This window comes from Neofelis nebulosa, chromosome 5, assembly GCF_028018385.1.
Source record: "Neofelis nebulosa isolate mNeoNeb1 chromosome 5, mNeoNeb1.pri, whole genome shotgun sequence".
NCBI classification, from domain to species: Eukaryota; Metazoa; Chordata; class Mammalia; order Carnivora; family Felidae; genus Neofelis; species Neofelis nebulosa.
In genome coordinates this window covers 93,472,489-93,499,380 of record NC_080786.1, presented here as the reverse complement: position 1 = coordinate 93,499,380, position 26,892 = coordinate 93,472,489, and the positions used below count along the sequence as shown (strand labels likewise).

Sequence of the window (26,892 nt, the reverse complement as noted above, 5' to 3'; positions counted from 1 at the left end):
CAATAAAAAAATGTTTAGAGGAGCTAAAAGATCCTGAAGTAAGTAAAATTTTTGTAGACATTATATAGGATAAGAAAATCATTTGGCACATTTTATGTTGGTGGGAAAATAGGTACTGGCTCAGCTATGGAGCAATAGAGATCTGCTAGGAGGTAAGTAAATTTGGAGGACAGATTCAATAGAGGTATTACTATAACCTTCTCTTGGAAATTTTACCATTTTAAAAGAATAGGACATATCTAACCACTTTTGTAACACTTTTTTTTCCTGTTTTATAGTTATTTGTGTAATCTTTTTTCTCCTTACCAGAGGAGGAATAAAATATTTTATTAACCTTCACATTATGCTGCAATCATTTAGCATTTATTTGCTGAATTAGAGTTAGAACAAAAAAACTGGTAGAACCACTGTGCACTTCTTATTAAATGTTCTCAATGTGTCACTTTTTAAATCTAGTTTTATGGTCTTCTGTTACTTTTATTCTATAGTTCCAAAAATGTTTTCTCATATGGTAAATTCATCTTATAGACCCATAATGCTATATAGGGAGCAGGAAAGAAAGGAGTACAATTTTACCAATATGGAAGCTACCAACATGGAAGTTAAGGAGAGAATGGAGTGGTAACTGCCCAAAAGCAGTTGGATCTTAACTTCAAGAACTAAATCTAGGGTTTTTTTTCTGCTTCATAAATTTGCCAGTGCTCCACATTTAATAATAAGAGCTATGAGCAGGTAGAATGAAACCATCACCATTCTAAACTGAGAAGTTCAAAGATTACTCTAGACTTAGGGATTTCAAAGGGATATTCTATTATGCTGGTTATCTTGAATAGGGCCTTGCTATTTTAAAACCAGAATAAAATACTAAAGTAAATTTGTAGTACAAAAACTGTGTCTTTTTAGTTCTTACTATGATCAATTGAACCACAAACTCAACTAAGTTTTAAATTCTTAGCAATGAATTCAACAGGAATCCTGGCTCCTTGTCAAAATTAGCTAGCAAACTCCTGCTTTGGTACCCATTTTATTACTATAAAGTTTAAAATTGTAATTATTAAGTAAAATACTCAATCTTAAAATATTTAGAGTCACTGCCATTTTGTTTTCTAGAGTCATCACTATAAAGGATAAAATGTAAAAAATTATATTTAGATATCTAGACTTTGAAACTTAACTCCTAATTTTCACAATGTCATAGGTAAAAAAAAATCATACTTCAATAAATTTTTTTAAAGATCTGATGGCACAAAAACAGACACATAGACCAATGGAATAGAATAGAAACCCCACAACTAAACCCACAAACGTATGGCTAACTAATCTTTGACAAAGCAGGAAAGAACATCCAATGGAAAAAAGACAGTCTCTTTAACAAATGGTGCTGGGAGAACTGGACAGCAACATGCAGAAGAATGAAACTAGACCACTTTCTCACACCATTCACAAAAATAAACTCAAAATGGATAAAGGACCTGAATGTGAGACAGGAAACCACCCAAACCCTAGAAGAGAAAGCAGGAAAAGACCTCTCTGACCTCAGCCGTAGCAATCTCTTACTCGACACATCCCCAAAAGCAAGGGAATTAAAAGCAAAAATGAATTACTGGGACCTTATGAAGATAAAAAGCTTCTGCACAGCAAAGGAAACAACCAACAAAACTAAAAGGCAACCAACGGAATGGGAAAAGATATTTGCAAATGACATATCGGACAAAGGGCTAGTATCTAAAATCTATAAAGAGCTCACCAAACTCCACACCTGAAAAGCAAATAACCCAGTGAAGAAATGGGCAGAAAACATGAACAGACACTTCTCTAAAGAAGATATCCGGATGGCCAACAGGCACATGAAAAGATGCTCAACGTCGTTCCCTATCAGGGAAATACAAATCAAAACTACACTCAGATATCACCTCACGCCAGTCAGAGTGGCCAAAATGAACAAATCAGGAGACTATAGATTCTGGAGAGGATGTGGAGAAACGGGAACCCTCTTGCACTGTTGGTGGGAATGCAAATTGGTGCAGCCACTCTGGAAAACAGTGTGGAGATTCCTCAGAAAATTAAAAATAGACCTACCCTATGACCCAGCAATAGTACTGCTAAGAATTTACCCAAGGGATACAGGAGTACTGATGCATAGGGGCACTTGTACCCCAATGTTTATAGCAGCACTCTCAACAATAGCCAAATTATGGAAAGAGCCTAAATGTCCATCAACTGATGAATGGATAAAGAAATTGTGGTTTATATGCACAATGGAGTACTACGTGGCAATGAGAAAGAATGAAATATGGCCCTTTGTAGCAACGTGGATGGAACTGGAGAGTGTGAGGCTAAGTGAAATAAGTCATACAGGGAAAGACAGATACCATATGTTTTCACTCTTATGTGGATCCTGAGAAACTTAACAGAAACCCATGGGGGAGGGGAAGGAAAAAAAAAAAAGAGAGGTTAGAGTGGGAGAGAGCCAAAGCATAAGAGACTCTTAAAAACTGAGAACAAACTGAGGGTTGATGGGGGGTGGAGGGAGGGGAGGGTGGGTGATGGGTATTGAGGAGGGCACCTTTTGGGATGAGCACTGGGTGTTGTATCGAAACCAATTTGACAATAAATTTCATATACTGAAAAAATAAATAAATAAAATAAAATAAAATAAAATAATTATAATTATTAAAAATAGATAAATAAATAAAGATCTGAACCTAATAATAATAATGATAATAACAATAAAAATGTTTCTAATTAGCGATCACAACTTTAATCAGAATTATGCTGGGTAAATTCCTAGCCAGTCTGTGACACTCTGTGTCTCCATGAGATGACATTAGGTACTAAAATTTAAGTAACACCCTAATATGCACATCTGTGCATATTTAAAATTATAGAAAGTTTAAACTTTAGCTACAGTTACAACATATCTATAAATGGTGATATAATATTTAATTTGATCACATATAGATGTTTTATAATTTTATATGATATGCTTGCTCCTATTTTGGTCTATGGCATAATAAAGGTATCAGAAATTAAATAAAAAGGTGCTATGGCTAACGAAATTAAAATGCATAAATGTCTATGAAAAATTCACTTGTCAGAAAGATGACACGTTATCTCTAATATCTGAGTCATGAAAGTTTAAAAGGTAAAGGTTTCACACTAAAAAGTATACAAGAATTTAACAAAACTCTAGCAATACCTACTTTGCAGCTTCCCCCCTTGGCATTAGATGCAATAATATAGTTAAAACACATCCAGTACTTTTCTTGCTTCATAATAAGTACTTTTTAAAGTGGAAAGTTGTTCCATTTTTACATACCTTGACATAGATCACAGGGAGCGTCTGTTTGGCTCGACTATAGTGTCTGGCAACTCTGTATACTGTTTCCGGAACATAGTCCAGCACCAGATTAAGATAGACTTCATCTTTCTGAAAGAGTTTATTAAAAACAAACAGAAAAAACAAACTTAGAAACTAGTTTTTTAAATATTCAAATTAGAGTAAAATCTCTATATAGGCACTTATTCAGATTTTTTCCTACTTATTCGGATTTTTAAGAAAAGATTCATGCATTCAATTTTAATTATACAAAAATAATTCAGAATGTAACCATAATAGTAAAAGCAAGTCTACCTTTTTACTAATAATTTCATGGAAAAAACATAGCCATTTCAATACTATTAAGATTCCTAACTATATTTAAACTATTATTTTGGTTATAAAAGGATATCACCTGTCACAAAATTTCATCTTTTTTTTTAATATGTCTATTTATTTATTTTTCAGAGAGACAGAGAGAGAGAGCAGGGGAGGGGCAGAGAGAGAGAGGGAGATAGAGAATCCTAAGCAGGCCATGCACTGTCAGCTCAGAGCCCAACATGGGGCTTGAATTCAGGAACCAAGAGATCATGACCTGAGCCGAAATCAGGAGTCGGAAGCTTAACCAACTGAACCACCCCAGTGCCCCACAAAATTTCGTTATTTTCTAGTTTGAGAACCAGTACCCTCATATCCTATAAGGAAAGCTGTCACTGTAGTAGAGTGAGTACTGAACTGGGAGCTAAGATTTCCAGCCCTCACTCTGTGCTAACGTATGCAAGTCAATCTCTCTAGGCTTTGTTCCTTAACTATAATATGAAAAATTGGGCTAGATGTTCTTCAAAATTTCTCTAACCTCTACAAGGTTCTATGGTTGTCTAATAGTCTGCAATTAGTAGAATAACCACTGTTTTCTACAAGTAACTGAAAGAAAAAGAATAACTTATAAGGAGGCGAGTTACCATAGTCACAAGTTTATTGCAGGTCATATGTTCAAACATCCTTTCTCAGCAGCCTAAAGACACGAATCCAAGATCAGTGGAGAGAAAGAAGGGAATTCCAACTAAGTACAAAGTAGGAAAGAGGGACAGAGTGCTACCCTTACTCTCTTCATATGAACAATAGCAGATAGATAAAATGAAGCAGAAAACAAAGTTGAGAATCACATGCAAATCCAGAATTGGCTACTGAATGGGAAAATCTGTAAGTAAAGAAACTTTCACAATCTTCCCAATTTGAAATCATGTTATCTACCAAAATGAAGTGAAAATTTTCCATTTTCAGCAGTTACTGAAAATTTTTCATGTAATACTGACATTTTCCATGTCAGTAGCCACTGCAAAGGAAGTAATAAGGGTGTAGGTATAAAAGAGATGACATCTAAATTGAGTATGAAAGGAGCACTTAAGGCATAGAGAAAACTATATACAAGATATGAGATCAATGAATACAGTGGAGCACAGGAAACAGTTTAGTGAGACAGTATGCCACTGACTCTATTACCTTTGCGTTATTGCTCACTCCCGTTTTCTCCTCTCTTCTCTCCATATCCAGCTTAAATTCCACAGTCTACCATTATCCTCACTCTCTAACACAGGGGTCAGTAAACAACAGCAAAAGCCTGATGCCTGTTTTTATAAATAAAGTTTTAAGGAGCAAAGCAATGCTCATACCTGTACGTATTGTCTATGGCTGCTTTGGGGCTACACTGGCAGAGCTGAATAGTTATAACTGAGACTTTAGCCTGCAAAACCAAAAATATTTATTATCTGGCCCTTTATGAAAAAGTGTGTCAAGTCATATCTGTTCAATAAGCCGCAACCGTGGTTAAATCCAGCTTTCCATCCATTCCATGCCTGCATCCAAACTGCTGAATGTGGCTAAAACAGTGGTGTTTGTTTCTCACATTAAATTCATCATCAAGAAATTCAATTGGCCCAGCAATAGTGTATTTGTCTAGTCCATTCACTTTTCCAAAGTACCATACTTGATTTTTTCTGTCCTTCTCTTTGATTTCCGATACCCCTCTTTCCATTTCACCCTCAGCTGATGTCCTTGCTTGCACCACTACATGCACCCATCTACATCATCTAATTCCATATGCTCTTCCTTCCCTTCTCTAACTAAACTAAGTTCCTTTTTAAGGTAAACCCTACTAAACATAAAATAATAATTATATATACACACATACACACACACATACTATTCTGCTTTTCCTAATCACAATCAGTGCTTCAGCAATTTTCCTATCTCTCTCCATTGATTTTTCTCTCTTTGGGAGCATTACAATCTGTACACAAACTTGCTGTTATTTCTCCCATTGTTAAAAAGAAAACTCCTTCTAACTGCACTAATTACCACCATATTTTCTGGCCTCCTATAACAGTAAAATTCCTCCAAAGAGGCGTCTAAACTGACATTCTCCAATACCAGTCTCTTCTCATTCTCTCTGAAACTTATTCCAGTAGGATTTCATCACCACTGCTCGAGCAGAATTGTTCTTCAAGATCAGTAATCTCCTTGTTGCTGAATCCAATGCCAATTTTCAGTCATCATTTTATCCCTCCCTTTCTACGTGACTTAGCACCACTATTTAACATAGTTGGATCATGTTCCCTTCTTCCGAATGCCTGCTTTACTTGGGTTCTAAAACACTATACTCTTCTGGTTTTCATCTTACCTCAAAGACTACTCTTCTTGCTCTCCATTTCTGGCTCATTCACTTAAGGAATGGAGGATCCCAGGGCTCAGTCCTCCAATCACTGTTCTTAATGTAAGCTCACTCTTGTGATGATTTCATCCAGTCCGAAGGTTCAATACTACTCTACACTGATGACTCCCAAATTCATGTATATGCTGGGCCTCTGCTTTTAACTCCACGCTACTCTGTCAAATTGTGCACTTAACATTGCTCAGGCTGAAAACCTTAGAATCATCATTAATTTCCCACCCCCATCTTTCTCTCACACATATACATACACCAAAAAAATATTAATGTTTCCACCTTTAAAATTTATTCAGGATCTAATCAATTCTTACCATCTTCACTGCTACAACCCTAGTCTCCACCACTACCCCTTCTCACCTAGATTATTGCCAATATCCTCCTAAATGGTCTCCTTGCTTCCATCTTTACCCTTTAATCTAATATCAACAAAAGAGAAGTTAGATTGTAGCTCTTCCACTCTATCTCACTAAGATTTATTCTTAGTGGTCTGCAAAGGCCTCCACACATACTTCCTTATTTTCCTGTCCTCTACTTTACTGCTGTTCCCATTGCTCACTCATCTCTAGTGACAACAGCAGCTTCCTGCTATTTCTTGACCACATTTGGCAGGCTTTCACATTCAGGGCCTCTATACTGATTACTCCTTCAGCCTAGAATATTCTCCCCCGAGACATACATACACACCTCACTTGCCTCACCTCCTTCAAATCTGTGCTAAAGTGTTACTGTTTTAGAGTGGCTTTCCTTAATTGGACTCTCCCCAATTCCTCTACCCCACAATCCTACCTACCTTCCCCATATTATTTTTTCCCAAGATATTTATTGTTTTCTAACCACATAGTTTAGTTTATATTGTCTGCTTCCCCCCAACTAAGCTCAATGAGAAATAAGACTGTCTTTTGCTCACTGCTCTTTTCCACCTAGAATATTGCCTACCACATAGTAGGTACTCAATAAATATTTGGTGAATAAACTAAACTCAGAGGCAATGAATATTATTTAAGAATTAGGATGACAGTCTTACAAGTCAGCTTTAACTCAAACAGCACTGTGCAAAGTGGGATATGGTAAGGGGGAGTTAGGAAGGTTAAGAGTGAAAGCAGTGTCAGCCTCTAGAAACCTGTAAGAATCCAAGGCCTACATCAGGGCTTAGGCAATAAGGACTGAAAGAAAAGGGAGGTTGGGAGGGGCAAGTATATTGGCTAGCTAAACATGAGAGTACAGAGAACCAGAGAAACAAATAAGTTGAAATTAATTAAACAGTCCCTAAATTTTCACTACTATCATTGTTAGAAAAAAATGACACCACATTTTTTTTCCTGTACGCCTAAAATAAATTAAGTTAGTGAGAATTGTAAGTAAAATAAGTATATGTTTAAGGACGTTCTTTCTTTTAAAATAAGAAATAAGGTCATTTGCAGAACTAAAGGTAGTGAAAGTAATACTGCAGGCTAAGAGAAGAAAATTTCACAGGGCGCCTGGGAGGCTCAGTCGGTTAAGTGTACAACTTTGGCTCAGGTCATGATCTTGTGGTTCGGGGGTTCATGCCCCGTGTCAGGCTGAGACAGCTCAGAGCCTGGAGCCTGCTTCAGATTCTGTGTCTCCCTTTGTGTCTGTCCCTCCCTGACTCACGCTCTGTCTCTCAAAAATAAATTTAAAAACATTAAAGTTTTTTTTAATTTCAGAGATGAAGTTTAGACAAGAAGCTTCAAGTGAAGTTGAGGTCCAATAAAAGGAACACATAAATAGAACATCCAGCTGGTGTCAAAGGGATGTGTACATAGAATTCAAGTGATGGTAAGCTTTGGGTTTCAGAAAGGTCACTAACACAGGTGTTAAAACTATCCTTTAAAAAAAACCTGATTATCTAATTACAGGGTTTCTTAATTTTAATAAATCATTTGACAGAGTTAATTATGATATATTTATGATTTATGAATGACCTGAAGATATGTATAGCACTGTATTACAATTTAACTAATTTGCTAAACAGTATACCAAAAGTGAAGAATAAAAAATGAAAACATTAATGTCAAATTTGAGAAGAGTTTCTAGTTTCTAGTTGTATAAGCTCTGTCCTTCCCCTGTCCCAATCAATATTTTCAAAAATGATTTCGTATATTAGGGGTCACAAAAGCAAATGCCTTCAATGGCTAAGCAACAAATGTAAATGTGTGAGGCCAAAATGGGTACTGTAGTAAGGGGTAGTGGTTAATAAATCAGATAGATAGTACAAAGCTTAACTGTAAGCATCCTAATTCACAAAAATATTAACAGAATGCACTAGCCAAATAAAACACATCAGGGATGAATGTGGCAATTTACAATTTTCTGACTTTAACACAATCACCAAAGACTGACACAAACCCAAGAAGAATGGCTTAAAATGGAAGACCAAATAAGAGTTTAAAGAACTCTAATATCCAGGAAACCTACAATATACTATTTAACAAAGATAAATACAAAACCCTATGATTAAACTCAAAGTATCAATTTATTATGTAGAATGACAGATAAGACTTGACATCAATTCAGTTGGAAAATAAATGATAGGTGTAATGAAGAGAACTCAAAAGGCAATCTACATTGAGGTGCAGTTAATGAGAAACTTAATGCAATATTAGATTACAGTTGAACTATTATGTTCAGATCAGTAAAGATAATTCCACTCTACTTGGCACAGTTCAGGCTTCATTTAACATACGGGTAAGTATCCATTTTTAGGCAATGTATTTTATTCCTAATATTAAAAAAGCAGAATACACCAAAGAAAGATTAAAGAAACCATGTCTGCTATAGGTTGAATGTTCTAATTCACTACACTATGAGAAATATGGGATTTAAATTATATTTAGACTACTGCTTTGCAGATTAACATAAACCTGTCTCTTTGCTCAAATATATTTTGTTTATTCACTCCATTAATTCTCAAAAACTTGCAACTTCTTTAGAACCATACAGGACATCTGTCCATTTTGTAAGTGAAGTATAAATGTCCATATACATTTAAAACTGTCATTTTGAATGTCTTCATTTTCTGAAACATTGAAGGTGTCTTGTTATACTTAAAGGCACTGTAAATACCTTTTATTTCATTGTTCTGTGCTTGTATTAAAATCACATCCACTTTTTTTTTTTTAATCTAACTGGATCCTAAGGCTGGAAACCAAAGCAGCCAACTAATAACACTATCACTGCTCTTGATTTGAAATAAATGGGCTCAACAATATCATGTTCTTTAAATACTCTTATTAAACTTACAGACAGATATTCTGCTAAATGTAATAGTCATAGGAATAATCCCTGAGGAAAGCCCATCTGTAGGAAACATCAAGTACAGAAAAGACTAATATTTTCACATTCCAAAAGTAGTTTTATTGGGAGGTTCATGAAAAATATAAATTCATGGGACAGGGTATGCTACTATTTTGAGAAGAAAGGACCACGACTCAGCTTTTCTATCACTTGTAATTTTCTAAAATATCCTAGGTCTCCCATTTTCTCAATGTAGTCTCTCTCTTTTAGGTTACTAGACAATATTTGAATACTCACAGCTTAGCTATAAGCTTTAAAAGCCAAATATAAAAATACAACATGTAAAAACTATCATTTGAATGGATATGTCTGAAAACAGTCTCTCACATAATGAGAAAGTACTAATTTCAAAGGACAATTACTAGGTTTCCCCCAAATTTACTAAGGAGTCACTGTTATATATCTTTCAAATTTTTTTTAATTTTGCTTCTTTTTTTTTTCTTTACATTTTATTTATTTTTGAGACAGAGAGACAGAGCACAAGTGGGGGAGCGGCAGAGAAAAAGGGAGACACAGAATCCGAAGCAGGCTCCAGGATCTGAGCTGTCAGCACAGAACCTGATGCGGGGCTCGAACCCACAAACCATGAGATCATGACCTGAGCTGAAGTCGGATGCACAATCGACGGAGTCACCCAGGTGCCCCATGTTATATATCTTTTAAAAAGAATTCTGCTAATATACAAAATGGGTCTTATTCAGAAATCTCTAAAATATTACATGATGTACAATTTAGGGAGTATTTCTCTCAGTGGTTCAGTTTTTCTACTTGTCACTTTAATTAACAAACTACTCTCTAATTGCTGGTAATCACTCCTCTGAACTCTACTCTAAAACCATTCAGTCAGGAATAAATTTAAGTGATAAAACTTTGATCACACCTAACAACTAAACAAGAGCTGAGACAACTCTATCCAACATTTGGAAAATAGACAGATGATTTTTGAGGTCAAGGAGGTCAAGGAAACAAAATTACTTGAGGCTGCAGCTTTAAGCAAAATCATGCTATAATTCTAAAAATTTGATGGAATGCAAAGCGGCTTATCATAGAACCCAGTAGAAGACATTCAACAAAGTAGATAGCCCAGGATTCTCCTCAGAACTGGGTTTGGGAACTTGACTAGCAAACCTCCTCCCCAAAAAACACAAAAAACAAAAAACTTAAAAATGAATGCCTTTTCTCCAATGGGTGTGCCAGAGTAGGCCAGAGATGGGAATAACACTAATAGTAAAGTGGGTCAATTAGGGAAAGGGAAATATTCTTTTCCTTGGGAGGGGTGGGAATGGGGAAAGGGAGACAAGTACCTGGCATAGAAGATAATGGCAAGCTTCATCCTCATCTCACATTATATATAACACAAAATAAATACCAAAACTACAAAAGTTAAAAAAATAACAACTATAAATCTACCAGAGGAAAACATGAGTGTGTTTGCAATCCTGGAGGCAAAATATCTATAAGCTATTAAGGAAAATGATGCCATTAAGATTATATAAAAACATAAAACTTTTATACAACTTTCTGGAAGAAAAAAAAAGAGCCACATTTTAAAAAAGGACAAAACCACCAAAAACTATTAGAACTAATTAATGAATTCAGTAACACTGCAGGGTACAAAAGTAATATACAGAAATCTGCTGTATTTCTACACACTAATAACAAAGTAGCAGAAAGAGAAATTAAGAAAACAATCCCATTTATACCTGCATCAAAAAGAAGAAAATACCTAGGAATAAATTTATCCAAGGTGGTAAAAGACCTATACTCTAAAAACTATAAAACAATGATTAAAGACATTGAAGACAACACAAACAAAAAGATGTACCATGCTCACGGACTAGAAGAATTAACATTGTTAAAATGTCCATGCTACCCAAAGCAATCTATAGATTCAATGTAATGTCTATCAAAATACCAAGAGTATTTTTTCACAGAACTAGAAGAGATAATCCTAACACCTGTATGGAACCACAAAATATCCCAAATACCCAAATCAATCTTGATAAAGAAGAGCAAGGCTGGAGGTATTACAATCCCAAACTTCAAATTACACTACAGAGCCATAATAAAAAAGTATGGTACTGACACAAAAACAAACACATCGATCAGTAGAAAAGCCAGGAAACTCAGAATTAAACCTACCTTGGTCAATTAATCTACAATGAAGGAGGTGAGAATATAAAATGGGGGAAAAGACAATCTCTTCAATAAATGGTGTTAGGAAAAACGGAGAGCTACATGTAAAAGAATGAAACCAGACCACTTTCTAACATAAACCATAAAACTCCTAGATGAAAATATAGGCAGTACATTCTTGGATACCTGCCTTAGCAATATTTTTCTGGTTCCATCTCCTCAGGCAAGGGCAACAATAACAAAAGTAAACAATTGGGACTACATTAAACTAAGAAGCTTTTATACGGTGAAGGGAACCATCAACAAAACAAAAAGGCAATCTACTGAGTGACAGAAGATTTTTGCAAATGATAGATCTGAAAAGGGGTTAATATCCCAAATATATAAAGAAGTCATACAATTCAACACCAAAACCACCCCAAATAATCCAATTAAAAATGAGCAAAAGACCTGAATAGATATTTTCCCAAAGAAGTCATAGAGATGGCCTATAGGCTCATGAAAACACACTCAATCTCACTAATCATCAGGGAAATGCAAATCAAAGCCACATTAAGATACCACCCTCACACCAGTCAGAATGGCTAGTATCAAAAAGACAAGAAACAGCACAAGTGTTGGCGAGGATGTGGAGAAAAGGGAATCCTCATGCACCGCTGGGTAGGAATGTAAACTGGTGCAACCACTGTGGAACAGTATGAAGATTCCCCCCAAAATTAAAACTAGAACTGCCATACAATCTAGTTTCACTATCTGGGTATTTACTTGAAAAAAATGGAAACACTAATGTGAAAAGATATATTCATCCCTAGGTTTACTGCAACAGTATTTACCACAGCCAGGACATGGAAGCAAAATAAGTGTCCATCAATAGATGAATGGATAAAAAAGATGTGGCATATATACACAATGGAATATTACTCAGCAATAAAAAAGAATGAAACCTGCCATTTGTGACAACATGGATGGACCTAGAGAGTTTATGCTAGTGAAATAAGCCAGACTAAGAAAGACAAATATCATATGCTTTCACATAAATGTGGAATCTAAAAGAAAAAACAAACAAACAAAACAGAGACTCCTAAATACAGAAAACAAACTGATGGTTGCCAGAGGGGAGGGGAATGGGGGGATAGGTGAAGGGGGTTAAGAGGTACAAACTTCAACTATAAAATAAGTAAGTCACAAGGATGAAAAATACAGCATGGGGAATGTAGTCAATAATATCATTAATAATTCTGTATGGTGACAGGTGTAAACACACTGATCATGGTGAGCATTTTGTAATGTACATAGTTGTCAAATCACTATGGTACACTGAAAAATACTATCACACGTTGTATATCAACTGTAATTTTTAAAAAATTGACAACTTGGCAAAAAAATTTCTGCTCATATAGGACAAATGACTAATGTTTTTAAATTTCATTTTTTTAGAGACACAGAGTGTGCGTGAGAGTAGAGGTAGGAGAGAGAGAGAGGGAGAGAAACAGAATCCAAAGCAGGTTCTGCCGTATCAGCACAGAGCGCGATGTAGGACTCGAACTCACAAACTGTGAGATCATGACCTGTGCTGAAGTCAGATGCTTAACTTAACTTAGCCACCTAGCTGCCCCTAATTTGTTTTGTTTAAAATACAAATAACTCATTAATTATGACCGAAGTCAGTAAGAAAATACTAACATTCCAATGAAAAAAAAAATTAAAAGGGACATAAACAAATGGCTGATAAGTCCTACCAATGACCAATAAAAATAAAGATGCTTAACCTCATTCATAATTAAAGAACTATAATAAAAACAACAATGAGCTATCATTGTTCACCTAACAAACCAGAAAAGAAAATTCAATCTGAGAAAAGTATGTATTGGGATAGGGTCATTGTTCAATATGAACTATTATACACTTGTGCTGAAAACCCCAAACTCTTGCAACTTTTTGGGAAATCAATGCACTAATATAATACATCCCAAAGAGATGTACAGAGATCCAATTCAACTCAGCAATGCCATTTCTAGGAATCATGTGTATGAAAATATGTCTTTGCATGTGCACACAAAAAGACAGTTGGAGGGGTGTTTGGGTGGCTTAGTTGGTTAAGCGTCCAACTTGGGCTCAGGTCATGATCTTGTGGTTCATGAGTTCAAGCCCCGCATTGGACTCTGTGATGACCATCAGAACCTGGAGGCTGCTTCAGATTCTGTGTCTCCCTTGCTCTCTGCCCCTCCCCCACTAGTGCTCAGTCTCTCAGTCTCTCTCTCAAAAATAAATAAACATGAAAACAAACTTTAAAAGACAATTGGAAATTTGCTTAGAGCAAGAAATTAAAAATAATCTGCATGCCAGAAAGTAGAGACATGCTCAAAAGCAAAACTAAACAAAAGCCCACATGAATAGGGTTATGTCAAAAGTAGACAGAAGCTAACTGGAAAGAGCTCCCAAAGGCCAAAGCTGGAATAGTCCGATCAATAAAATGACTAAAAAGATTAATAAATGGGGGAGAAACGACCATGTCTCATGCAGAAGAAATCCAAATAATTATGTAGCTGATCTGCTCTTAAGGAGAAGGAACATAAGTCCTCCCTTCTGAGCTGTAGGTTTCCTTCCAAAGTAACTTCCTTACAAAGGACAAAGCATGGAAAGCTGCAGGGGTGGGAGGGAAGGGGTATAACTTCACAGTGGAGAAAACTGAAATTAGGTCAGCCAGGTGATCAAGGTTAATAACATCCGCAAGTTGTGCTAATGGTATATGCCATTGATATGATGTGATGAAAACAGCACTGTGGACTTTTCCAAATAACCAATTTGTTATGAGATAAATATCACACAAACCCCTAATAGTGAGGCAAGCAACCAGTACTCCTCAAAACTGTCAGTCACCAAGAGCAAGGAAAAGTCTGCCACAGTCAAGAGGTGCCTAACAGACAAAATAACTAAATGTAATGTGGTAGCCTAAATGGGGTCATAGAAGAGAAAAAAGCATTAGGAAAAACTAAGGAAATCTAAATAAACTGTGGAATTTAGTTAATAATAATGTATCAATTTGATTCATTAATGCTAACAAATGTAACCATACTAATGTAAGATGTTAACAATAGGGGGAAATTAGGTGCAGTGTCTATGCATATAGACATAAAACACCACATTGTTATATTTGGGGAATGAGGGCAACATGTTTCAAAATAATATGAGTATTATTACATTAACATGTGATATACATGCTCATATATGAATACAGGAAATTTACTTCTACAGAGAGGGATTTGAGGATTTAGATATCAGGTTAAAGATTTTACTTTTATCTACTGTCCTGTGTTATTTCAATTTTTTTCTAATATGAACTGTAATATTTTATAGTTTCATTAAAATACATTAAAATAACATAAAAACAAGGTGGTAACTGATATTCAAAAGAAACCTATAGATTCACATCTTCAAATAAATGACAGTTATCATCTCACTTGCTATCATTTATATCATTTATAATTTATGAAGAGCCTTGACAATTCATGTACCTCAAGAATTTTGCATTATCTATACATTCATTCTCTAGTTCACACTCCTATTGAAAAGCCTGCATTGATCATCAGGAAAATTTTCATACAGATAATATGTATACCACTTTAATAGAATTCAACATGAAATTTTAAGTAACAAAATTGTGGAGTTATTTACACAACGTCTTTATTTCAGTAAATAAAATTCTCTGCTACCAGTGATTTTCACAAAATAAGGAAGGTGAAAGAGAGAAGATAAAGGAATGGAGGAGAGTTGTATTTTGTAAAGTAGACCAGGTGTACACAGTTATAACTTTGTACAGCATTTCTATACGTACACCATTTCTAGAACTTGAGATTTCATTTAATTAAAAAGTAACAAAAGACGCTTTTCACATAGGGAGGCTGACCTTGATCCAATCAATCACTTATGAACTCCTTTCTTACATCCCTAGCCTCACCTCCCACTACTAGACCCACACTCCCATACTTCATATACCAGAACTTTCAAAATACTTGTATCTCTTCTACACAGACTATGTTGTTTAACCTCACCAAGCATTTCAAACATCCTGTACTTCTAACCTGGCACACTTATACTGTACTATTTATCTAAAGAGCTCCTCCTCAAAACCCTGAGTAAGTATCATTTTTCCTATGTAATTCCTTTGCTGACCACTCTGGATAATTTATTACTTTTCTCTGTAGTATTTCTGTTCATAGTGCAAGTAATTGTTACTCCATTTGTCATTTTACAGTATATTTCTTTTCTTGTCTTTCTCAAATTCATTTAGACAGACCTTATACTTTGTTTTTGTACCTAAAACACTATATAGTGCCAACAGGCTGAAATTAAAACGAACTTGGAAGATTTCAGAGAGTGGGTATTTGGAAAGAACACAGACTTAACAGCTGAAGAGTCTACAACTATGTGGCAGTAAGCACCACATAAATTTTGGATATTATTATCACTGCTGCTATAATTTTTGTCATAGAACAAAAGGATATTTACTCTTTTCTAAAAATTCTCCAAAGTAGACACTATACAACTTCTCCTTGTTTAGCAATAATTACTGAGATATTTTTAAATGTTATATTTCTAATACACTACTCCTGGAGAAATTTACATTCTATGCTAAATAGTATATATAGCATACTATACAGACCCTGGAGACAGACTTTCTAGAGTTCACTCCTAACTTTGCCACTCAATAGCTGTAGGACTCTCAGGTAACTTACTTAACTGCAACTGCCTCAGTTTCTTCTTCCATAAAATGGGGGATAGTAACAGTACCCATTCTTTATGGGGTCGCTGTAAAGTTTAAGTGAGTTATAAAGTACATGTAAAGTGCTTACAGCAATACCTGACGCAGAGCAAGTGTAATATATATTTGCTATTATTAAACAATAAATTGTAAAATAGTCAGTTAATGTTTATTAAGTGTTAATTATATGCCAAGTGCTATGATAAGCACTTAAACTTATTACACTTTTTTCTTACAAAACCCTTACTGTATAGATGAGAAGGGGAAAGGGCTTACTACAGTAAGTATCTTGCCCAGTCATACTGCTATCAAGTGGCAGAATTGGGATGCAAATCCAGCTAGTGCTCTTTAATTTTCAGAACAGATTCACTCCTACCCTTTCCTCTCCAGGGCTAGTGACAAACAGGCATAATCAAGCACAGCATTCTTCTCTCTGATCCCAAAAGCAGTGGTAGAATCTTCCTCTGCATACAGCCCTCTACACAGTTACTATCAATAGAACAAAGTTAATATGAGGAATGAAATCAATTTGTCATCCTTGCTATTTAAACTGCCTCTCATGCAAGTAGAGGGAGAGTTTTATTTTAAGGAAGTCAATTTCTTTATTATCCAAGTAATCAATCTATGATGAACAAAGGTAAGATATTTTCACACGTAAGTTTATTTATAAAAATTTTTCTTAAAAAATTAATTTAAATAAAATTTAAGGCTCCTGTAAAGACACAATGTGCTTTACATACTATGTCCTTCAGAGTCCTAGGGTTCTACAGAGGTGAGCTGCAACTCAGGAAAAGCAAAGTCAGCTGGCCCCATACCCCAGTTTGAACCAAAGCAATTTTCCTTTTTATCTGTTCTATTTATAGAATAGGGGTTCTTCATAAAATTTTATTTAGGGGGAAATGAATTTCTACTGCCAAATACTGATAATGAAAAAACACCATTCTCTAGGGTACTCCGAATTCACAAAAGTATATTAAGCCTAGACTTTCAAAACATTCAAAAATCCCATTTTTCCTCTGGTCAAGGAGAAAGAGTGCTATTTTTTCTGAACTAAATCAGAGTTACTACAACCTACTGGGTAATCTAAAGTATACTAATTGACTACATGATGCTCTAGTTACTATAGCAAACACTAGTAATTCCAATCAGAAGACTACAACTAAGACTAAGTAACACCTCTGGTCTCTGTTCTGACTTAATTCCTCCTTCTTTTAGTCATCCTGGTTACTCCTTTCCTCAGTTATATGCTAAAAGCTGATTATTCATAATCCCTAAATAAAAATACTGTTTAAAATGGCAGAGTGGAGGGGCGCCTGGGTGGCGCAGTCGGTTGAGCGTCCGACTTCAGCCAGGTCACGATCTCGCAGTCTGTGAGTTCGAGCCCCGCGTCAGGCTCTGGGCTGATGGCTCGGAGCCTGGAGCCTGTTTCCGATTCTGTGTCTCCCTCTCTCTCTGCCCCTCCCCCATTCATGCTCTGTCTCTCTCTGTCCCAGAAATAAATAAAAAACGTTGAAAAAAAAAAAAAAAAATTAAAAAAAAAAAATGGCAGAGTGGAGCAAAATAAAGACAAGTTCACCAAAACAGATATAACCTTTCAAACTGTGATCAGTGGAAATATCTGCCAAGTATTACAGCAACCCTACTCTAACTTCATCCACAACTGAAGAGTGCTTATGGACAAAAATTATGATGAAGCTTTGGGATAGCTTAGCTATAATTTTAAAATTAAAAATAACAATGTGGGAGTAGTTAGGGGGTATTATGCAGTTCAACAACTCAGTGAAATACATACTATATAACCAATAACCAGAAATATTATGAGATCTCCAATATTTAATAAGGTTATAAATAATTATTCATACAATTTTGTAAAACATGTACAAATAGAATGAGATATATAGAGATGTAGAAGTTAAAAGTCAGGATAGAAAGAGAATGAAGAAGGCTCAGGACAGATGAGAATCTATATAAAGATTTGGAAGGATCAGGCATTCAACAAAAGATGGGTAGAAACCCAATGAAAGAAGAGTACACAAACCCAGAGATGAGGCTGAAATCCACAGAGGGAGTAACCAAGAGAGAGAGCAACAGACACACACCAGAGTTAAAGAGGGAAAAGAAATGAGGGGGTGACATAGACCAAGAAAGAGGGACAGAAACCCAGACCAAAACATAGAGAGACCCAGAACCCAGAGTAAAAGGAGCAAAAACCCAGAAAGTAGATGGAGGAGACTAAACAGAAGTGAGACAATAGGCATAGAAGAGACAGAAAACGGTAGAGAGATAATGATGACGATGAAAAGGTTACAAAATATTTCATATCTGAACTCATACATCAACTAAGTCTTTCATCCTTATAATCTTGAAACACTGAATTCTGCTCTTTCTCAACCTCAAAATTTCTAAAATCATCCCCCTAACTGCCTCCTCACATCTCCTTTGGGCTCCTGTTCTGACCACTGATCTCCTGTCCAGATGGTCCCCTAAGGTCTCTGAAACCCCAAAAAGGAACTCTTTTGAATCCAGTCTCTTCATGGAGGCTTTTTATACTGCTTTGCCCTTACACTGCTTTTCCCCAGATCCACCTGGATCCCACCCAAAGGCAATGGTTTCCCTACAGCTCTCTCAAATGAGGACTCTTCTCACCCTCAACACATTCTAGGACCAGCAGACAATACTTGGCAAACTGCTGGCTCTTTGCTGTGCTGGTCTCAAACAGCCCCTCTCCCAGAACTCCTAAGAGCTCTATCACATGGCTACACAACTCTATCAACCCAACTTTGTCAATATCATTTCTCCACTTAGCACCCCACTTCCTGACACCACCACCACCACTACATGTGAAATCATACATGTATCTAATGGGTATTTCTATTTGCTTGTCCCAGAGACATCTCAAAACTATTAACTTGTTACTTCCTCCCCCCCAAATTTTTATATATATAAACATAAACACACACACACACGCACGCACACACACAGGCAGTACACCAAGCTTCTCTTCAGACAGAAATCATCTTTAAAGATCTGTAAGAATTTCCTAAGACATTTAGATCTCTTTCTACAACTGTAGTTCTAAGTTCACTCTCAGTAATCTACTGTTGGAGAGTCAGAACTGGTAATAACATACCTAAGCTCCTGGGGTACTTGGGTGGCTCAGTTGGTTAATGTCTGAGTTTTGATTTCGCCTCAGTCACGATCTCATAGATTGTGGGATCAAGCCCTGCCTCAGGCTCCATGCTGAGCGTGGAGGCTGCTTCAGTTCTCTCTCCCCTTCTCTCTCTGCCCCTCCCCAACTAGCGTTCTCTCCTCTCTTGCTCAAAATAAATAAATATTTAAAAACAACAACAACAACAGAACAAACCTGAACTCTCAACCTTAGAGCAGAACCCGTCTTTTCATATGGGACATATTAGTTTATTACCTGGTCTCCTGAGTAATGTTAGCCCTGCCAGAACAATTCAGAAGAATGGAAGTAGAGATGGTGAGGAAAGCAAGAAGAAATCATCTTTTCGGTGGCTAGAAGATCATGGGAGGTCCTGCACCTGTGTATTTCTGCATATCTTCAGAAAACCTCTTTTTGTTAAGGAAGGATCATTATTTTCAGCAATATATCACAACTTTTTTTTCCCCTTTCTGTTTTGTTAATGAAGCTATCCAAAATTAAGAGGAATCTTTTTTTCACTACGAAAAATTTACAATGCTCAAGAGAAAGTTCTGAGATAAATAAAACATTATAGTTTCTTTTTTATAATAGAGGTTCACTGTCCTTCTGGTTAACCTCCTTTAATAACTTCTCAATTGCTCTTTATCTATAAGACCATTTTTAATAATAAGCAGCTCTAAACAGCAACAGGGAGGAAAATCATCCATTGGGGTACACAGATAACAGTCCACTGTCACTACCAAGGCAGAATTAAGTGAGGGTGAGGGCAGACTGTGAACAGGGCTTCCACCAGACCAAAACCAGATAAGTAAGCCTTTTGATGCCACCACAAACACAGCCTCATATTAAAAAGTTTGATATTCTTCTTTTTCTGCTCTTTATCTTTGTAAGCATTAAATGAGTTAATATTTGTAAAGTACTAAAAACAGTATCTGCCATATACGGAGAGCTAATAAAGTAATCAGGAGAAAATGTTTAGGGGCTTTGATAATTCCGACCTCTACTTTCCTCCCTGAGGTATTATTATGTCTAGCATCTAACAACAAAAAGTCATGAGGATGCAAAATTCCATTGTAAGAGTGCTGTGAACATAACAGATGTTCCATAATTTTATTTGGGAAGGGTCAGGAAAAAGTAAAGACATCAAAACAAATAAGATTAAAGACATAACACGCTGTTTGCTAGGTTTTTAAGAAAAAAAAAAAGTGGCATGAACCTCATAATTGGCTTTAGAAACAAAAGAGCTCAAATACTTATAAAGGCTTACAGTCCCTAATACAAGCACCTGAGAAACAAGAGTCACAAAGGAACCAATTTGCTAATTATCATTGCTAAAACATTAGCTGTGACTCTCTCTCACACACACACACACACACACACACACACACACACACACACACAAATATATAAATAACATTTATGTATCTACAGAATGTATATCACAGTCTTGGCTTAAGACATAGGCATCTTCCCATATTACAGGCTCTGTCATGAAAAAAATAACTTCTAAGGAAATAACCTAACTAAAATTTAATGGAAAATGATTAAACTCTGATACACTGGGAAATAGTTACATGAAGTAAAAAGAACACTGGGCTTAGTAATCAAGAGGGATTATAGATCTAGGAACTTAAGATAGTATGTGCAACTTGACGTCAAAAATATCAAATGAGCCTATCCAAAGTCATATTTATTTAGCCAAAAAGATTAAGTGGTTTGTTAACTTTCTGGTCTGCCCCCTCACCAGAAACCAGTAAAGTAGAAATTTAAGGAAAATACTAAATCTAGGAAGAAGGGACAGTGAACAGGCAGAAAGAAGAAGGTAAAACAGAAGAAACAGACTTTCTGTGCTTCCATCTCCAGGGAGCACAATGACATTAATTATTATTATTTGAAGAGAAAAACCAAAAGGGTCAGGGATTCACAGTACATGGTCTTCTTAAATTATCCTTTGCTTTCACAAAATTAAATGCAATCATAAATAATGACCATGTATAACAAGCTCTGTAATACTGTACCTTTCTAACTTTCTCCCTCACCAAGGATAGGTTAAATTTGCCTCCCAATGTTGAAGTCTCATTCTGGTCCTACTAAAGTCCTCCTGTTCCCCTTTCCCTCCAATACTTCCACTTAACAAAATGACATCATTTTCCACCCTCTAATAAACAACTAGAACTATCATGTGGCTCCAGAAACGCATAAGGAACACAGAAGTTTAAAAAATAAATAAATATATGTGTGTGCATGAGTGTGTGTGTTTGTGTGTGTGTGTGTAAAGAACTAAAGACAAATGTTCCAAAAAAGAAAATTCTTCAAAATTCATTTCCCTTTATCATCTCATTAACATTTTCTGATATAACTACTGGTAGTCAATGATTATGTCTTGAGCTCAGGATTACTAGGGCTTATGCTTTAGAATTCTTCCATTTAATATTAGCAAAACTGTTTCACTCACTGGGCCAGGGTGGGGGATCGGGTGCAGAACAAGGACTATTTTTAGAGTAACAAGTCTATCACAATATTCAGTACACACTTTCTTCAAGACCTACCTTCTCACCACTTGAGTAGAAGAAATAACGCAATCGGACTATGTTACAGTGATCTAGCTTTCTCATGATTTGGAGCTCTCGGTTCTGAAAAGGAAACACATGAAAATATTTTTTAAAGGATAAATGCTATTCACCATATTGACTATGATACTAAAATTTCATAACAATAAACACTACAAAGAACAGGCCATGGATAGGTTACTAAAAAGTATGGTCTAGGGGTTGGGAGGCTGGGCAACATAGGTGAAGGGGATTAAGAGGTACAAAGTGCCCACTGTAGAATAAATAAATCATAGGGATAAAAAGTACAGCACAGGGAATATAGTCAATAATACCATAATACACTTATCGTGGTTAAGAATTTCATAACGTATAGAACTGTCAAATCACTATGTTGTACACTTGAAATTAATATAATATTATGTCAATTATACTTCAATTAAAAATTTAAAAACTAAAACAATAACAAAAATTTTCTAAACAAGATAAAAAGTATGGTCTGTACTGACCTGCAAACTATTTGTTATTAGTCTATGAACTATTTACTACTGCCTTGCGATAAGATAAACACAGAAATTGAGAATAAGTGCTTAGAATCTTTCACAGCAATTTGACAGAATAATTTCATATTTATGAATCTTAAGAGTGGGGCCTATATTTTGTATTTTTTAATTTCACTTTTCTAGTAATTGATTTGTATTTTATTTTACAAAAATATCAGTCTGATGAACTGGAAATTTTTTTAACTAATACTTCACAACTAATAGCTTGAGAAGCAGTGATCTATATTATGACAGAGATACCTGGAATGAGCTATTACTACTGGAATCTTTCACAACTATAATAAAAATCAAGCTTCTCACTAAACACATAAATTTGGGTGCAAAGAGCTCTTACAAGCCCCACTATCTTCCAAGATATGGTCAAAAAAAAAAATTCTGAGAGCCCCATAAGAAAGGTTCAGTTGCTAAGTTTTACAGAGTTATAAACATCCCAGAAACTGTACAGTCTTGATAAATTTATAAACCACACAAATAATTTTTCCTTTGGGGAGTTTCAAAGTTATGTTCATTCTTCATGAAAAGAAACCATCAAATAATATGATGGCTTCCTAACAACATAAGTTTTTGCAGTAATAAATTCAAAGAGTATATATTAACAAAGAAGATACATTCCAACAATATACTTGGCTGTCAAAAGTCCAGTTAATAAAGGCAAATTACATAACAGAAAAAATATTAAAAAGTACCAGCTATATGATCAGGAAATACAAAATTTCAGGTAAAATAGTGAATTAGAAGAGCTACAAAACATAAAAGTTAATATACCTGGGAATCTGGATGGAAAAAATGCTTTATGGTTAGAAAAAAAAAGCCAAAAAAAGAGGGGCTGGAGGTTGCACAGCAGATGAGGAGCCTAATCAGCAGAACTATCCTAGAACAGAGTGGGCTCCAGTTCTTAGATGATAGAAGGGGCTCCTGGGTGGCTCAGTCAGTTGCACATCTAACTTCGGCTCAGGTCATGAACTCGCTGTTTGTGAGTTTGAGCCCCGTGTCGGGCTCGGTGCTGACAGCTCAGAGCCTGGAGCCTGCTTTGGATTCTGTGTCTCCCTCTCTCTCTGCTCCTCCCCCACTTGTGCGCTCTCTCTCTCTCAAAAATAAATAAATGTAAAAAAAATTTTTTTTAAAGAAAATAATTTATGTAATACTAACAACAACAACAACAAAGAAATCAAACCCGGACCTACAAATGGCACCTTAAAAAACGAAGGCCATACATGAGAACAGAGGAACAAAACCATGAGAGGTAAGCAAACAAAAAGCAACATGGCACAGGTAATTCCAACCATAACAAAAACCACATAAAATGTAATTAACTAAGCACACAATCAAAGGCAGAGAATGGCAGACTCGATAAGAAAGCAAGCTCCAACTATATTCTCTCTATGATACACACACTTTAGATTCAAAGACACCAACAGCTTGAAAGTAAAAGGATGGAAAAAGATACAGCATGTAAACAGCACCAAGAGATCTGGAGCAGCAATGTTATTAGCAGACAAAGTAAATTCTGAGAGACAGCGATTTCCCCATTTCCTACCAGATAAAGTCTAAATCACTTCATATTCTGGTTCCTTATTATCAGCTTCATCTTATCTTCCACTCATAACCAACATGATCATAACTAGATCCCACTTCTCACTCTTTCTGACCATATTATCTCATTCCCAATTCTAAACCACTGATCACATCATCACTGGAATGTCTTGATCCCTCCCTTCCACCTACACACATTCTATCCATCCTTGAAGTTCCTATTCAACTCCCACCTCTTTCACAAGGCTATGCCCAGCTGTTCCAACTCACACTAATCTTCTCTAATCTCTAAATTCCTGCAGCACCTACCAATATTTTAGAATTTAGTATATACTTTCTTGGTTTTTATTTTTGTAAACTGTACTTCAATAGTGTCATGTAAAAGAATGCGTTTCAAAAAGTACCTTATAGAAATCAGATACTAACTACATTGTAGTCACTGTAGGGAAACACAACACACACTCACACAACTTGTCCAACTAACTTACTATACATGTGCCTTAAGAAAAGCTGAATTTTGTATCTTTCTGTATCAGAGACGGAGCTCTCAAGGCTGGTTAGTCTTTCACAGAGTAAATTCCCTGTTTTTATAATTTCTTCTGCCTTACAACTTGCTGTAGACCAGTATTCTCAAACTGTGGGATCAGCCAATAAGGAAATGAGAAGGGGGTGGGTAAGGAGAAAAGAATAAGAAGTTTAATACAGTAAGACTAAGGACTTTTTCATCAAACTTACTTCAGTTATTTTTCTGTGCACTGGGTTGCAATGTAAAATCTACTTCTTAGTACAAGATCATAGTTAAAAATTTTAAATCCATTGTAGAAAAACAACCTGTCTATAAAGGCAAAAATTTTCCAATACAGAAAAGATAAAAACTTACATGTAAACTATTCTTATTCCCACCTAAAACAAAATAAGAGAAAACAAAAAGACTGCTCAAGATGGAATAAATAACACACAAGTATAAGAAAACCTGAAAGGTACATTTAAAGGAAAAATTATCCTTTTGGTTTAACCAATAGCCATTAACATATATCCTCCTCTAAAGTAGACAGGGGCTATTGTTCATTTTTACATCATTTGACATCTCACACTTTAAAAAAGGGGGGGGGGAGGGGTACTTCCAAAGCTAAAAGCACTTGACATGTCAAGGGAATCCCTAAAGGGTACTTTACATACCCTATGTAAAATTCAATAAAGGAAAAGCTAATTTTTAGGTGAAGTAACAACCAGAAAGCTTAATAATACTGTAGATGTCAGGTAGGCAGCATATGGCTATCATCTTCTCTTCTTCACCAAATTTCATTCCACTGGATCTTTCCTACCATAGAAAGTTGCATTTTCATAAAATCTAGTAAAATAGGACTGACTTCAAAAGTTTTGCTTCAGGGGTGCTGGGTGGCTCAGTCGGTTAAGCGTCCAACTCTTGTTTTCCACTCAAGTCATGATCTCTCAGTTGGTGAGTTTGAGCCCTGCATTGGGCTCTGCACTGACAACAGTGTGGACCCTGCTTGGGATTCTCTCTCTTTCTCTTTATCTCTGACTCCCCCCTGCTTACTCTCTCTCTCTCTCTCTCTCAAAATCGATAAACTTTAAAAAAAAAAAGTTTTGCTTCAAAGGCTATTTTTTCCAAAACATACCTTCTTCTTCAAAAACAAATTACCTAAAGTTCCATCATCCTTCTTCTGAAATCACACTAGGACTGAAAAAGTGTTTATTTCAATCCATTTCTAAATCTTTGATTCCAGAGTAAATTCAGATACCCCCAAAGACCCTACAATTGGCTAGAATGTCACCTCAAAATAATTCCCTGTGTACAACAAATATTTTGAAGCTAATTATGTGTCAGAGCCAGGGCTCTGAGCGTATAAAAATTCACAGTCCTCACAGTTTTCAATGGGTAAGCAAACCAAACAATTACAATACAATGTGGAAACTGTAGGTCACTCAGATAGTGCAATAGGGTAAATGGGGATTTGGACCTATAAAAATTTTGCTTATTAGTACCTTGAAAAATTTGGGAAAGAGACCTGGTGGAAAGTTTTAAATATAATGCTAAAAAGTTTGAATACTACAAGCCATGAAGAACCACTAATATGTTCTAAGCAAGAGATTTGTTTTGGGAAGATCACTGGTTATCAAAAAAAAGTTTTTTGTTTTTAAGGAGAAGATAAATTAAACTAAGACCTGTACGGAGGTAGAAAGAGTCAAGACAGAAGGAAGAGAATGGCTCTGAGAGGCAGATCAACAGTTATTTGATCACATACTGCTACTGCTTTGGTAAATGGAAGGAGGGGAGTGATAACTATCAAACTTCTGACTCATGTGACTATTAACATGGCAATAGAGTTCACTGGCCTAGGAAGCTGTTTTGGAAGAAGGAAGGAATGAGTTCAGTTTGGGACACGTTTAGCTTTAAATGACTGAAGGACACAGATATGGAAAGGTCCAGAAAGCAATCTGATATGTTCATCTTATCCTCTAGCAAGAGGTCTAGATGGTTCTTGAAGCTACAGGAATAGATAAAATTGCCTGTAAAATAAGAAGGAAGTAGCCAGAGTCTCCAGGACCAGAAAAGTCTATAAAGAACACTAAAAAAGAAACTGGTTAGGTAGTAAAAACCTAGACGATGGTGTCACATAAGCCCCAAGACAGGTAAGATATTCTGAAGAAGATCCTGGAGAATATGAACATTTAGGCAGACAGATGAAAAGGAATCATACAAGAAACTGAGAATGAGCAAAGCTGTAAAAGATGAATCACCAAAATAATACATTAGAATAAGGGTCAGTCAACATTTTCTATAAAGGGCCAGATTATA

General features: G+C 35.8%; 1 protein-coding gene across 3 annotated transcripts in view; it reads right to left on the bottom strand.

Annotated features, from left to right (window-relative positions):
• GSK3B (glycogen synthase kinase 3 beta) overlaps window positions 1-26,892 on the bottom strand; it is a 195,490-nt gene that overhangs the window by 84,545 nt on the left and 84,053 nt on the right. For all 3 annotated transcript variants that reach the window (XM_058731277.1, XM_058731275.1, XM_058731276.1), the window contains exons 3-4: window positions 21,976-22,059; window positions 3,320-3,430 (exon numbers count right to left, since the gene is read on the bottom strand). In XM_058731277.1, the coding sequence (XP_058587260.1) occupies window positions 3,320-3,430; window positions 21,976-22,059 (195 nt within the window). The remainder of the gene's footprint in view (window positions 1-3,319; window positions 3,431-21,975; window positions 22,060-26,892) is intronic.